The 16294-nt window shown below is 32.6% G+C and overlaps 3 protein-coding genes across 3 annotated transcripts; 1 reads left to right on the forward strand and 2 right to left on the reverse strand.

Moving 5' to 3' along the window:
* Nucleotides 1–2070: 2070 nt before the first annotated feature.
* On the reverse strand, nucleotides 2071–15585 carry LOC103844146 (LINE-1 reverse transcriptase homolog). Its single transcript, XM_009120922.2, has 3 exons — nucleotides 8177–15585; nucleotides 7883–8082; nucleotides 2071–7667 (listed from the first exon to the last, which is right to left on the reverse strand). Exon 3 carries the CDS (start codon nucleotides 6466–6468, stop codon nucleotides 2800–2802), a length of 3669 nt encoding a protein of 1222 aa, XP_009119170.2. The 5' UTR covers nucleotides 6469–7667; nucleotides 7883–8082; nucleotides 8177–15585; the 3' UTR covers nucleotides 2071–2799.
* On the forward strand, nucleotides 10656–11462 carry LOC103844429. Its single transcript, XM_009121216.1, has one exon. It carries the CDS (start codon nucleotides 10656–10658, stop codon nucleotides 11460–11462), a length of 807 nt encoding a protein of 268 aa, XP_009119464.1.
* On the reverse strand, nucleotides 14646–15853 carry LOC103844428 (putative zinc finger protein CONSTANS-LIKE 11). The gene is made up of 3 exons (XM_033282295.1): nucleotides 15356–15853; nucleotides 15064–15249; nucleotides 14646–14981 (listed from the first exon to the last, which is right to left on the reverse strand). Exons 1-3 carry the CDS (start codon nucleotides 15851–15853, stop codon nucleotides 14646–14648), a joined length of 1020 nt encoding a protein of 339 aa, XP_033138186.1.
* Between the last annotated feature and the right edge of the window lie 441 nt (nucleotides 15854–16294).

The following is a 16294-nucleotide window of genomic DNA, read 5'->3' on the forward strand; positions in this document are numbered from 1 at the left end:
TAAAACTGGAGGATATAAGCCTCATAAAAAGTGTCAACGCAGGCGAAAATAATCGGCCAGTGAGAAACTATATTTTTGCCATGTCACCTCCTCTATTTGTTTTTACAAAATGATCTTTTAACTTTTTACTTAATCAATTATAACCGAAAATATTTTTTATTGAAATATATTATTTATATAATATATTTTTATTTACATAATAGTTTATAAAGAAATATTTAGTGTAAATAATATCATAATTTTTATAGAATACTAAAATAAATTGGGCTGGTTTTCAACTTTCATAAATAAAAAAATATTATTTGTGAACTTAGAAAAGAATATATCAAGAATATTCTTTTTTAAGAGAGAAAATAGAAAAATACATCGGAGACAAATACATCTCTATTATGAAATTCCGCTATATTAGAGAAATAAATAGAGGAATACATTGCAGATGGTCTAAGGCATGGTCGACGTAGAGATTTCAGCTTTTTTGATTCTTACTATTCTAAAGTTTCAATATAATTTGAATATTCCCTTTGTTTTATAATATAATGGCTTAAAAGTATTTTTTGTTTCACTGCATAAATTGTTTTTACATTTCAATGTAACTTTAAATTTATTAGATATTGTGTGGCCAATTAAATTATGTAAATTACTGTGTAATTGATTAAATTTTTTATATTAAATGACAGTCTTCTATAGTAATAACTTTTAAATATTACAGATTTTAATTAAAACTGATTACATTTTAAATTAGAGTAATCTATAAACTAAGTCTATATAGATATGATGACAAAATTTTAAAGTGGTCTCACCTTGAATTTTTTTCATTTTGTGCATTCCTAATTGTAAGGAGATAATTAACATCTAATATTATGTTACTCTCAATATATTAAAAATTGTCGAACGGTAAACCAGTTAAGGATGATGCAAAGAAGATATAAAGATGTATTTCCACTTATCACAAATATAGAATTAATTGACAACAAGTTAATTATGTCCAGCGTAGGACAAAAGAGAAGAGTTTCCATACCTTCAAATATTATAATATCTCACTATATTAGTGGCTAAATCAGTTTTCTTTAGCACAAATACTCACTCCATTCTTGAAGTTTAAGCTTTTCTATCTCATAATATTAGTAGTTTGATCCAAGAAAAAAAAAGAAACGGTCGAACTGTACATTGTAATTGGAGAAAGAAAACAAACAAAAATCAACCGAAGACTTTTAAGGTATATGAAACAAAAATTGGAAATAACAATTCTCTGCAATTAAAGAATAAGGCAATAAAATTGTAAAAATAGAAAATAAAACAAAAATTATACACAGAAAGAAAGATTTAGTAAAATAAAATCATAATATAATTTCCATAATTGATAGTGCTCAGTTACACTAAAAAGTCTAAATTTACAACATACACAGTTTTATTTACATCTTTAAACCTATTATCAAATTAAAATGATTCTAAAAAAAGTGCCAGCATGAAGAGTTAGAAAATATACGATAAAATATAATACATAACGTTAAAATTACGTTATCACTGATCACTAAAAAATCATGTTAGTAGTAATAAAAATGAAATGACAACATGTTTATTAAAAACTATAAAATGGCACGCAACAAGGTGTTATTAAATATACAAACTACAAATTAAATATGGTCAATGCAAACACACATAAAAATGAGACATCATATTTGGATATATTTTAATAAATACTTTTAAATATATTATATTATTGATAATTTTAAAATTACTTAAAAAGAAACTAAATTATTAAAAATTAATATACAAATAAAAATAAAGTAATATTTTGAACGTGAAAATAATAAATGAATAAAAAATATATTATGCTAATAAAATAGATTTTAGATTTTAAAAGACTTCTAATTCATGTAATATTACAAAATTCAAAATTTGTTTATTACAATTAATATTTTACCATTAGATATATTAAAATAATATTCTAGATCGATATTCACTTGTGAGTTTTCAACTATTACACGTGAAAAAATATTATTAAGTACACTTTTTTTTGAAAAGGGGATTTTATATTTTAAGTAGATTATTGGAGTACTTTTTCTTTTCGTGAATTTATTCAAGATGAGATTCCAATCTTTTAAACTAAGATATTTATGTTCTATACATAATTATATTTTTTTTACATAACTCTAAAATCTTGGACTTGATTCTTCATATTTTATTAGTTAATTGTGTTACATATAATAGAAATACTTACTTCAAACTAAAAATATATAAAAAAACAAATTTAAAAACTAGTTATATATAATTTAATATACAAAAATTCACATATAAATAAAAATAATTAATATAGCAGATTTAAATATATTATTCGCGCGTAGCGCGGAGAAATGATCTAGTTTATACAATAAGAGAAAGATATAAAGCAAGATATTATACTCGATTAGTAAATATCTTTCCCTCCCAGGCCCCACATAACATTATCTTATTATTGTACTACTACTATGATAAATAAATAAGAATATTTCACAAATCTCCTAGATATTATTTACCATGTGATTTGAACATGCATCATTACAATCATTCTAAAAAATATAATGATATATCAAACTAAAAAATATAACATAGATCATTTTTAATTATGAGATGGCTTATAATTAATTCTGATAAAATTCAGTTACAAAAATAAAAATATAAGATACTAAGTATATATCCATTACTATATTTATTTTTTTTTTTGATGAATTATTAAATTTATTAATCATCAGCTAAAGGAATGTTTATGTACAACTTTATTCTGGATGCATATAGACTATGGCTATGGCTAAGTATAAACTACGTATGAGCTAAGAACCAGACTTGCATGAGCCCTCTCAGCCGAGGCTTCGTCACATAACCAGTAGAAGTGATTCTGTTTCTAACTGTTTTGTCCACAATCCTAGCCAATTGACTTGGCAACTTTGGCTTCTTCATATGCTTCCGATCGTTTCTCTCCCTCCAAATTATATATATTGCAGCTTGAAAAACCAGCCTTACCAACAGATACTCAAGTCGCCCATAGCTATGGGTAGTAAGAAGTTCAAGAGTGCTCTCCCAGTCAGGATCAGGCGGTCTCCCTAGCAGAGTGCCAACAACTTCAAGCCATAGAGTGTATGTGTAGGGGCACGCAAAAAATAGGTGATCTCTTGTCTCATTTGGCTCTCCACAGAAGAGACATCCTTGTGGTTGGCCCCAAGCTCCTGTGCGCTCGCCGGTGGAGAGCCTATTCCTTATCGCCAGCCAAGTAATAAACGCAAACCTCGGCACTCCCAGTTGGAACCACACAACTTTACTCCACTCCTTGAGACCATCATGAGTCCGAATTCTCTGCCATGTCTCTGCTGTGAAAAATTGTCTGCAATACTCGGTTTCATTTTTCCTCCACATGACCACGTCAGGAGCTTGGTGATTAACTTCCATCTGATGGTTCTCAATCATATTGATAATTTCGCGCATCTGTCTGTCCCGGCATCTCCGAAATCTCCAAACTCCTTCAGCAGTCCTTACATCACTGATCAGTGCTGCTCGATCAATGCCCAGTTTTTGAGTACCGGTTTCCCCTGCAATCTCAATCAGTCTGCCTCGTGGATGCCACAAGTCTGTCCAGAAGCGAGCTGTCTGACCATTGTGAACTTCTATGTGCACAAACTCCTTTGCCAGATGCCGCAACTTGAGGAGCTTTCTCCATACCCATGATCCTAATCCAGTATCTCTTACGTCCCAAAAAGATTCATTCCTTAAGATGTACTTTTTCATCCAATCAACCCACAACGAGTGCGATTCACTTAGCAACCGCCATATAAGCTTAAGAGAGAAAACCTTTGACACGTCAGCTATGCTTCTAATACCCAGACCTCCTTCCTTGAACGGCTTGCATACCTCTGTCCATGAGACCTTTGCTTTAGAGGAATCGTTTGGAGAGCCACTCCACAGAAAAGCTGAGCATAAGCTGTCTATGTCCTCCATACACGCTTTTGGCAAGCAGAAAGCAGAGCACCAAAAGTTGGTTGTGCTTGCAATAACCGACTTTATTAGCATAAGCCGCCCTGCAAATGAGAGAGTTTTACTAGTCCAACTCTGAAACCGGCCTTTAATTTTTGAGAGCAGTGGTTCATAATCGTTCCTCGTCATGGTTTTTGTTGTCAGAGGAAGCCCCAAGTACTTGATAGGAAGCTCAGATATAGTGAAACCCGCTGAGATCGCCCTGTCTTGAAGTCGTTGCTTGTCAATCCCAGCAGCAAAGACTGTTGACTTAGCGACGTTTATGCGGAGGCCCGAGACATTAGCGTATTCCTCAAATACCTCCAGAACTCCTTCAAGGGAAGTTGGTGTACCATTAGTGAAGACCATTATGTCATCCGCAAAACTTAGGTGTGTCAGCTTGAGGGATTCACAGAGCGGATGATAGCCAATACGCCTATTTAGCACCGCGGAGTTCAGTAGCTTCGAGAGGACGTTACTAACAATAACAAACAGGTAAGGAGAGAGTGAGCAACCTTGTCTGATACCCCTTGAGCTGGAGAAGAAACCTTCAAGATCACCATTAACTGAGACCGAGAAAGCTGCTGTATCCACACACCGCATGATCCAAGTAACAAATAAAGCTGGATACCCCATAACCCGAAGTACAGTTTCAATGAAGGACCACTGGACAGTGTCAAACGCCTTAGAGATGTCGAGCTTTACTGCTGAGCGCGATGAGATGCCTGGCTTGTGATAGTCCTTAACTAGCTCAGTTGCGAGAAGGACGTTTTCGAGGAGTAGACGGCCCTTTATAAACGCGCATTGGTTGAGCTCGATTGCAGGAGGCAGAGTAGCCTTGAGCCTCCGCGCTATGATTTTGGAGATGACTTTATATACTACGTTGCAGCACGCAATAGGCCTGTAGTCTGTCATACGCTCCGCCTCTGTCATCTTAGGGATCAGTGATAGCAAGGTCGCATTGGTGCTACGAGGCAATAATCCAAATAAGAAGAAGGACTGAACAGCCACTATGACGTCCTTTCCCACCACTGGCCATGCTGCTTTATAGAACTCAACTGGATACCCATCCGGACCCGGGGCCTTATTTGTCGGCATGGAGAACAGAATCTTCTTAATCTCTTCGCCTTGCACTGGCCTTATTAACTCCGCTGCAACTCCTTGAGGGCATCTGTAGTCAATCAAACCCTCTAAATACTCACTGGTTACATCTACCAGATTGCTCGGCTGATCATTCATAAAGGTGTCAAAATGTGAAACTGCTTCCGCCTTGATATCATTTAAATCAGTGAGGATCCTACCATCCGTAGCTATAATTCTTCTTATGGCATTTTTTGAATTCCTCGCTTTACAGACATTGTGGTAGAAGCAATTGTTTCTGTCACCTAGCCCCATCCATTGTATCCTTGATTTCTGGAAATAAAATTGTTCTTCGATTCCAGATATATGGTGCCAATGCTCCCAAGCTGTTGATACGTCCTCAAAAGCCTCTTGCGATGGTGAGTCTGTAGCTTCAGCTTGTTTCCGACATAACTCATCATAAGCGCTTTTAACTCTTGTAGGGAGATCTCCAAATTGATCTCTATTCATCTGACGAAGGGCACTTTTCAGACTCTTCAATTTGCTGTGGAATCTCTTGAGCGCGGTTCTTGAGTGGTACAGTGGCTCCTGGGAGTTCCAGATATTCGCAACAACCTCTAAGAAACGAGGGTGTGTTGTTACGTGGGTAAAGAACTTGAACGGTTTTCGATTCGTTGGCTCTGGGGGTTGGAGTTGAGTCCAGAATCGCAGGTGATCTGAGACACCTCCAGCTTCAAAAGTGGCAAACGAAACCGGAAAGGAGGAGAGCCACTGCCCATTCACTAACACTCGGTCCAGTTTTTTGCTTATTGGAGTGTCTGGTTGACGGTTTGTCCAAGTGAAAAGAGATCCCACCTGTGCGAGATCATCCAGACCACATCTTCTGACTACATCCTGAAACTCTCTCATTGCATACGTCTCTCCACCCATGTTTGCTCCACGAGAATGCTCATTTGTGGTGAGAATCACGTTGAAATCACCCTGGACTATCCAAGGGTAACTTGTTCCCACCATTGACGACGCTACCATCTCCATCTCCCTCCATAGTATTTTCCGCTCAGTCGCATGATTTGAAGCGTAGACAAAAGACGCTAGCAGTACCACACCCGTGCTTCTAATTCTGACCCAACAGGTAATCATTTGCGCACTTGACATGGCTGGAACTATCTCTACATCATTCGTCCAACACACCCATATCCTTCCCAAGGGGTGATAGTCGTAGTTGTGAAGACAATTCCAACCCGGGAAAGTAGCATCGAAAATACCTTGAAAATTCTCCCTCTGAACTTTTGTTTCAAGTAGACACCCAAATGACAGCTTCGCAGCTTGTAACCACTGCCTCACTGCTCTTTGTTTGCGCGGCTTGTTGAACCCACGCATGTTCCATGCAAAGATCGACGACATTATTTCCTCCTAGAGGAAACTTTCTTGTTACTGGTGGATTTCACTGCCTGGATAAAACTCTTGTTACTGATCATCGGTTTTTTGTTATTCTTTCCTTTTCCCCTTTGGCTATTGGCTTGACTGTGGAGTGCATGTGCATCTCTGGTTTTTGTATCTGCCTCCTGGTTTACGATCTCCTCCTTGCCATTAGTTTCCTGCCGTACATTCTCATCCTCCTCCGCATCCTCCTCTTCTTCCTCCTCTATCTCGCCCTCTTCTCTTATGTCACTTAGCACCTGGAAACCATTACTATATTTATAAACATAAGTAAAACAAAATTGAATATTAGATTTGATTTATTATAAACTTTCAAACTTAACATAATAATAACAAAATAAAACAAAAATTCATCTGTTTATTGGAATTTTATTTATTTTCAATTTTTTAATAAGAATTGTAAATTGTACGAAGGTATTTAATTTCTTTATTATATTTAAGTTTTACGAATAAATTATTTTGTATACTTCTCATGTTTATGATTTTATTGAATATATTATATACATTGTATTATAATCGATGTCTACAAATAAAACTTTTATGCAAACTACATATGTTTTACATCTCCAAAGTATTATCGAATTTTACGAAAACAATTATTCTTAAAATACATACTATTGATTTTAAATAGTTATGTCGTTCATCTTTTAAAAAATCATATATATTATTTATCAACTGATTTATTAAGTCTATAGTCACTATAAAAAGAAAATGATGACATAAATTATTAGAAATATGACATATCTATCGTTCATATTATACAACAATAAAATGATGTATAAAAATTATTATTCAAAAAAAAATTATTTATTTAAACTTAATGCAGTGGAAATTAAAAGTTTCAAAAAATAAATAGAATCTCAATTACAAATGATTTCTTTATATTTTTTTAAAAAAATTAAATAAAATAAATTAAGTAAAAATTTTTTAAATTATTATGTTTGCGCATGGCGCAGAAAAATATCTAGTAAACATTTCTCAAACAACATTTCTTAGAGACGATATTTGTTAAATAAAAAACAACAGAGATACTGGCATGAAGGAAACACACTATGCCTCCTAAAAACAGAAAATGTTTGCTTGTGAATCCACATTCTGATCTTGACTCTCTGTTAGTCCATATGCCCATCGTTAGTATCCCCACTCCCGCAGTTGCTATGATCCTGTTATATATAACAAATTGTAATCTCAGGTGCTCTCTCAGTATCATCCAATCCACAAACACCACCACCAAATGTCAATTTCATAACAAAAGTTCAAGTTATATATAACAAATGGTAATGTGTTGTATATACTCGCAAAATTTAAATTTAAAAAAAAATTCATGTGATGATTATGACATCTATTTTTACTTTTGCAGTATTAATTTTTTAGTTACCAAGTGAGAGAAATACAGGCCATGTTGATGTGTTCTGTGATCTCAGGTCCGCTGATTACTGTGGCTGTATTGGAGAGACTGCATCCTATCATAACGGCGATGATATGAGCTGCTAGCAAACATCCTAATGCTATTAGCCCTAACACGAAAGCTTTTTTGCTTGGAGATTTACACTCGGGTAACCACACCCTCTGTTTCACCTGCATCATGGGCATAACATAAACGCAACCATCATTGTCATCATTATCATCACTTGTTTACTATCGTATATATACTAGATATGTATATATGTACCTCTTGTTGGGCGTCTTCGGCTTGCATTGCCACGAAACCAGCAAAGACATCTAATCCCACGATCAAAAATATACAACAAAATATTATAACGGTACTAGAGCATCTAATCTTCCCCTCTTCTTCCCCCTCTCCCATTTTTTGTTATATTCAAGTTTTATCTTCAGTCTCCACTCTGAAAAAACACAAGAAAAGAGTGAATCAAGAAGACGAGAGATCGGAATATTTGTTGAAGTTGATGGTATTTTGTCAAGGGAGCAAGTATGGTACTCCATCTTCTGAGGAAAATTGATTAATATATAAGGCCTAAAGTTTTGACTTGGATCTTAACTTACGTGGAAGATGGCTCAATGAGTAATTTCATCCATTCCTATCTACTTTAGTAGTCAAATAAAAATGTGTTAAAAGATAATATCAAATTAAATAATGATTATCCTTTGGTCAGATATTTTATGTTAGAAGTTATGTCTTTTCATAAATAACTAAAATATATTAATTTTAAGAATTGTGTCTTTTCTTTATAAAAAGTTTGTGTCATTTTATAAGAAATTAAACTCTATTAATTTTTAACAATTGTATTTTTTTCACTATAAAAAATAAACTAGTTTAAAAAGTAGTTAAAATATCTCAAAAGGTTTTTTTATTCTCATTAGTTAAGAATTGTGTCTTCTCCTTATAAAAATAATAATAATAATAAAAATCCTAAAAAATATTAAAAATTTGTGTCTTTTATTACAAGACTGAAATGTATTATTTTTAAGAGTTGTGTTATCCATTCTACAATAAGTAGTTTTAAGAGTTGTGTTTTTATTATAAAGACAAATTAATAATAAGAATCCCAATAACTTTAAAGTTATGTATTTTCAATAAAAAACTGTAATATATTAGTTTTAACTTTTAATAGTTGTGTTTAAAAGATTGTGTATTTTCATAAGAAATGAAACTTTATTAGTTTTAAGAGTTATATCTTTCCATATAAAAAAGTAAATTAGTCATATTTTATTCCTTCCAAATGGTGTCCTCTCATATCAATTGAATTTTCATCAATCAATTTTCCAGATTTGTTAATTCTAGTCTAATGGGCGTGGTTTGGTCATGATAAAAAAAAACTGGTTTGGAATGTAATTATTATTATTTTTATCTTTTTTTTGTCATCAATTTAAACATATTTAAACTGACTCTGTAAACCAAACGGGATGCTCTGCATTCATATGAACGACGTAGGAATGTTGATTCTTGGCACTGCGTGCTAGTCTGTCCGTCTTTGTATTTTGCGTTCGTGGTACATGAATGATCCCTGAGCTGAAGAAACTTTCTTTCCACAATTATTAGTTTTAAGATTATGTCTTCTCATTATAAAATATAAATAAATAATAGAAATTCCAATTAATTTTTAAAGTTGTGTCATTTCATTTAAAAAAAAAAAACTGAAATGTATTATCTTTAAAAAATGTGTTTTCATTATATAAAAGTTGTGTCTTTCCGTAAAAAAATTGAACTCTATTAGTTTTAAGAGTTGTGTCTTTTCACTATAAAAAAAAATAAGGGTCATTTGTTGAAATTCCCTATTTTCAAAAACAGAAGGGAGAATGGTACCCTTCCAAAGGAAAATTGTTAAAATGGTCCACCTTCTTTTGAAATTACCATTTAACCTTTTTCCAACAAGAATGTCATTATTGGTTTAACAAAAATTAAAAAAATAAATAAAAGATAACATTATACCTTTATCTCTTCAACGACCTTCATCTCTTCAACGCCTCTCTCCCATATCAGATACATAGTTGTTCATACCTTCAAGCCTCAGCACTACTTTCTCTGATGTCAGCTTTAAGTTAATTTATTGGTGGAAGTCGAACAGATCTGAGAAACAAGGTATGAAACCAGATTTGAGACACCAGATTATATGCGATTTGATTGAACAAAGGTGAAGACTTTTTTTATGTTTGCCTTAACAATGCTGTTCTCTTGCCGCTACAATTCACTATACCTTGTTGTCTTTCTTAAAAAAAAGTTAAGGAATGTGTCTTCAGATCTATTGACGCAAGTTTTATTATGCAGATAATGTTGCACTTAATTACTATTTTTGGACAATGGAAGATGAATAATGTTGGTTGGGAATTCGTTCTTGATCCAAGTAAGAAGGAGATATGCTTTGTTTGTTGAAGACGGTACGAAATATGAAGATTTTCTCTGCATGGTTTGTGAAGATGACAAGATTAGTGAGATGGAAGCGGTCGAGTTTGCTTATATGTTGCCTAATCGTATATTGGAGCAAATGCCTAGCAACACTCCTCCGATTTTCTTGAGTAACGACATACAACTTGCAAGCTTTATCACATTTTTCAAGACAGACATAATGTGTATATATGTCTCATTGACTGCAAACAAAGGTCGTCATGATTTGAACATAAATCAAGAGCGTGTTGTCAGAGAGAATGTTGCCGCAGATTTTGGTAGTTTTGGAAATGTTTAGTACGAGGCTATGAAGTCATCACATGATACTATGAAGCCACCACTTGATACTATGAGGCCATCACAGCTGCGGAAGAGTGAAACCATTAAGTCTGGTGACATATTCAGTGGCAAGAAGGAACAAATAATGAAATTATGCAAGCTTTCAGTCATCGAAAGGTTTGATTTCATCATCAAAAAGTCTTGGAAGCATGTATTTTATGCAAAGTGCTGCGTTGCTGGATGTTCCTGGGGGATACGTGCTACAACTAAGTCGAAATCATCTCCAGAATTCCTCATTCGTAAATATACTGATCTTCATACATGCTCTGCAGTCATTAGGTATTCTCGCCACCGACATGCAAATGCAAAATGTATTTGCAAGGTGTATGTTGAGGGATTTAGTGGTGGCAGTGATCTTAAAGGAATCCAGCCCAAACATATAATGGAGTGTATAAGGGATGTTTATCAACTTGACATTGGTTATACAAAGGCTCATAGTGCATTAGCATATGCACGAGAGATGGTTAGAGGCACTCATGCTAGTGGCTATCAGGACTTGCCTTCGAATCTACACAAAATAAAGCAGGCCAATCCAGATACAATAACAGAGCTTGAACTTGATGCTGAGAAAATGTTTAAGTATTTGTTCATTGATTTTGGCGCATGTATCAAAGGGTTTCCATTCATGAGGAGGGTTATTGTTATAGATGGAGCACATCTAAGTGGTAATTTCAGAGGTGTTATGTTAGTGGATGCATGTCAGGATAGAAATAGGGGTATATATCCTATAGCTTTTGGGATTGTAAATGCAGAGGATGCAGCTGCATGGGAATGATCCATTTTGCATAAGTACCTCCTCCAAAGGTTGCACAATGCAAATGCAAAGATACTAAGCACACCTAAATGTAAGCTAAATGGATGAATACATGTGTAAGTACACAAAAGCTAAAACAATGCAAAATCACAATACATCACTTGGCTAAGCCAATTGTGTTAACCATGAATAATATAACTAAACTTTTTCATCTTTTGTCCTTTCATCTTTTCGGACGAAAGTTTGTGTGTTGTGCTCTACTTGATTTTGAAATCATTTCTTACATTTTGTAAAACTATATGACTATATGTCATAGCCTATATAATATTATATTTTTTTTGAAAAAATACAAATAAGAAATTGGAAGGAAAAACTAAAATTCCTCGAAACGCCATCTGAAACATAGCTTGTTTAGATATCAACTATATTTAAAAAAAAAAACTAGATTTTGACCCGCGCTCAAAAAGCGCATGTTTATTTTTCATTTATTGATCTAAAATTGATTTATAAACAAACATTATTTTTGTTTCAAATCATAACAATCGAGTTTTTTTTTTTATCATTTGTTTTCTTCAAAATATTGTATTTTTTTAAATAGATTTAAAAATAATATATATGATTTAGTAGAATAGATATTCTATATTGAAGAACGATGTGTTCTCATTATAGAAATGCAGTAATGATATGAATTGTTGACTTTAAACTGAAAATGATTTTTGTGTCATATGTGTATCATAGTTTTAACAATCAATCTACGCTATTTTTATCCCTATTTGATTTAGAAACTACTCATATCTTTGAAAACGCGGATATTTTTTTGTTGAAACATTTTGATAAAATTTGCATAAATTTATAACTTTTTATTAAAAAACATATAATCTAAAAGTTGTTCAATAATAATGTTTGAGTTTTAAGAAGTGTTTGTGTATCCGACTCAGATCCGTGATTGAACCGGGCAGTGGCGAATCTAGAAAAAAAAATTAGTGGGGGCAAAAATAAATAAAAAGGTAAGTAAAGGTGCAAGAGGGGCTTTGAACCATATCTAGGGGGCAAACTCATGATTGAAACCACCTATACTACAAAAAGCTTAATGTTTCTTAAGCAAAAATATTTATTTCTAGATCGATTATTGTGGGGACAGCTGCCTCCTCCCTAGACAATGTAGGTTCGCCACTGGAACCGGGAGGCCTGCTACTTTGTATATAATCCATTTTGGATTTAATAAAAATTTGTTAATTAAAAATCCGATAGAATCCGGGTAAACCCCAAAAACTCGCTATTAACCCGCAATTTGATACCATTGATCCGATAAAAATACAAAATATATAATTATATTTTTAATTTTTAAAATTAAATTACTGATATTGTTTTTGATATACATAAATTGTGATTCCTTAAACTTTGATGGAATTTTTATTATGTCATCTAAATAAAAATGAATATAAGAAACTTATCGATATAACAATATTTGTTTATTTTCATTATTAATAACCTATTATAAGTTTGTATTTTACATTTAAAATTTAATTTTAGATATTTTAAAAGTACTGTTAAACTCATAATTGCGATATCAATATTATGTATAAAATGACGTAGTAAATCATTTTTAATTTTTGTACCTATACTTATTTTTTATCGTTAAATAATTTTACACACAAAAATGATATACAAATATGTATATGATATATGGTGTAAGATATATAATTTTGGCTTGTATGTAAATATGCATAATATAAGAATGATTTATTTTGAATATTGATACATAGATTTAAAAAATTATATTTGATGTCATAATGTTTGTTAATTTATATAGGATTCATAATATACATAGGTCAAATATTTAAAATAAAAATATTTTTATTAAATTTAAGTTTAGCATATCTTATACATATATGCAGGTCCAATATTTATTGATTTATTTAAGTGTATATGTAGGTTTAAAACTAAAAAATTTAAATGCCATTAATAAGTTTTGTTAATCTTTTATAAAAGTAAGGGTACTTTTCAATTTTTATTAAGATATAAACCATGAATGATCAGTATTTGATTATTGTACGGAACATTAGTTTATATTTTTGATTGTAATTTTCTAAATTGCAAAATCATAAAATATTTAATTCAAATATCGATAGTGGTATCAAATCAAATTGGGCTTTACATAATTGAACTAAGTTAGACCGAAATAAAATAAAATTTAGACCTAAGAAAAGTCAACCTCTGCGTCTTGTTGAAATTAAACTTGTTTCACCCGCAGTGGAAAATACAGATAATGCTTCTGGCTGCTAATAGTTACTTTGTTCCATATCAGAATCGACTAAAAATTATATACATACCCAATCTTCATTTTTTGGAATCATGATTATGTTGCTTCCTACCGCGACTGGCGAATCCTCGCTACACTTAAGGTTTGAAGACAATATAGTTACGGAAACAATAAAATATAAACAATAATAAGACTGCTATAACAAAGACCTATAACTTTTTTATTTTCGTGTTAAAAACTTTTTAACTTATATAAGACCATATATGTGGGTTAATTGTAGATGTAAGATCTACTAAAATTGATAGAGATATGGTAAGACCAAAAAAAAAGTATTGTTAGAGAAATATAAGATAAAACAAAAAAAATAAGATCTATCTCTGATAATTTTTTCTTTTTTTTTTTTACCACAAAACTATCTCTTATCATTTATTGTTAGAGATATATAAGGTAAGACCAAACATAATTAGTTAATGAAAAGATCCAACAACTTTTCATAAGTAGATTTTTTAAGACTCGTTCTCTTTTAATAATATAGATTCTAGTCTTTCGGTCATCACAAATTGGTATACGAACTTCTATTTAAAAGTCATGAGCAATCAAATCCCTTATACTATCTTATGCTTCTTGCGTTTGGTCGAGCGAGCGTTTACGTCCATAACGATGATGATCATATGATCGCAACCATCTTTTTATTAGATCATGAATTTATTAGTCTCTTTAGTATTATTATTTACTCGTGGATCATAATCATAATCTGCACCAACTTTTGTAAATCTCCCTTTCAATCGTCTCTTCGTATCAGCCGTAGATTTTCGAGATTCATATCTAATTTGCTTCCCAAACCTGCATGAACGCGTTATAATCTTGAGATTTTGAATATACCTAGCATCTTCCTTGGAGTTATCTATACTGAAAATTCAATATATTTAATTCATCAAAAATCATAATAATTCATACTTGTGTTTCTCCTTCTTTGCGAAGTATCTCTTCAATGCTTCTAATCGTGCTTGCGGATCATATGCACGAGATGCAGGTGTTTGATCGTCCCATAGTGACATATCATGGACATCTGTCAGAATCAACTGCGATGGGCCACGATCAAGTTGAGTCAAAGCGTTTGGGAAGATTTCCACATTATTGTTGATCTCGTCCTTTGCCTTTGCGCAAATCATTTGATTCTTCTTGTAATCTTCACAACTTGCATTAGCCAAAGCTTCAGTGTTGTAATCCTTGTGTGTTACTGATGACATAACCGATGACAGAGATGGTATAACCTTCTATACCCAAAATAGTCAGTCGTAAAATTAATTGATCAAAGCATCAATATGGGATTAGATTTAAGTTGATGTCTATTAATACCTCTGCCTTGGTGTCTGCATTGTGTTTCGTTATTATTCTATCGATTAACTGATCAGTTAGGATCAACTCATCCGCGGTGAAACATTCTTTTAGGTCGAATAGTGCCTTGTAGTCGTCAAAATTGCTCAAACAGATGTTCTCTATCTCTTTAGTTTTGTAAGAATCAAAGCCTGAACATGAACTATCCTGCGTAAAGTGACCCATGCACAAAGACACATCGAATCGAAATAAGAAATTCATCATAGAATTTATAAAAATCCCAATCCTGTTGTAATTAACTATAAGAATATACCTTAGGAATGTCCAAATAATCGGGTTGAAGCTTTTGCACTTGATGATCACTACTATTCTTTGTATAATTGTAAAAATTTTGAAAAATTCCATAAGATGATGATGAGTCTCCATAATTGGGAGGTAACGGGACAAATGGAGATCCCCAATTGGGATCAATGAAAGGAGATGAAGAAGAGGAGGAAGAGGAATCAAGATCGAAAAGTGGTGAAAAACTATAACCCGAATTATTATTAGAAACTTTAAAAAGAAGAATACGTGAGGCGTCATTGGCATTTGAAAAACATGTTTGGCATAGGGACAATCCTTGGTCATGGCACTGGACAGCCGCGGTCTGCGAAACGCAGTTATTGCACAGCAGAAACCGCGAGTGATCGGGACTATCCACAGTCACATAGTGCAAAGTCAAGTCGCACTGAAAACAAAACCTAGCCAAATGATCCTCACAGTGAACAATGGCTCTTGTCATATTGCAGTTGTCGCACATCAGTGATCCCATTATTTGCACTTACACACAAAAACAAAACAAAACAAAACAAAAAACCAAAAAAAAAGTACGAACAACTTTTATTAATCTGATATGAGATTTCAGATTATGATATTCACAAATCACACGTAAGAGGCTGACTCTTTTTGGACGAATACTATGGAGACAGGTGACGAGAAAAACGATTCCATCAACGAAAATTTTGATTATTTCAAGTTTTTTTTTTGTAACAGATTATTTCAAGTTTAGAATAAGATTTGTTACAAGGATCTTAGCCTTTCTACTCTGTATATAATTTAAACATGATTATATGTCATAGTTATGTTTCTTCGATCTCATCTTTATCCATGTTATACGTATCCGCAAATTTTGTCATTTGAATTTTGTCATCTGATGAAATTTTCGTTAAAACATATCTTCTATTAACTACTTGAGAAGTTTTGCCAAAAATAT

This window comes from Brassica rapa, chromosome A10, assembly GCF_000309985.2.
Source record: "Brassica rapa cultivar Chiifu-401-42 chromosome A10, CAAS_Brap_v3.01, whole genome shotgun sequence".
NCBI lineage: Eukaryota > Viridiplantae > Streptophyta > Magnoliopsida > Brassicales > Brassicaceae > Brassica > Brassica rapa.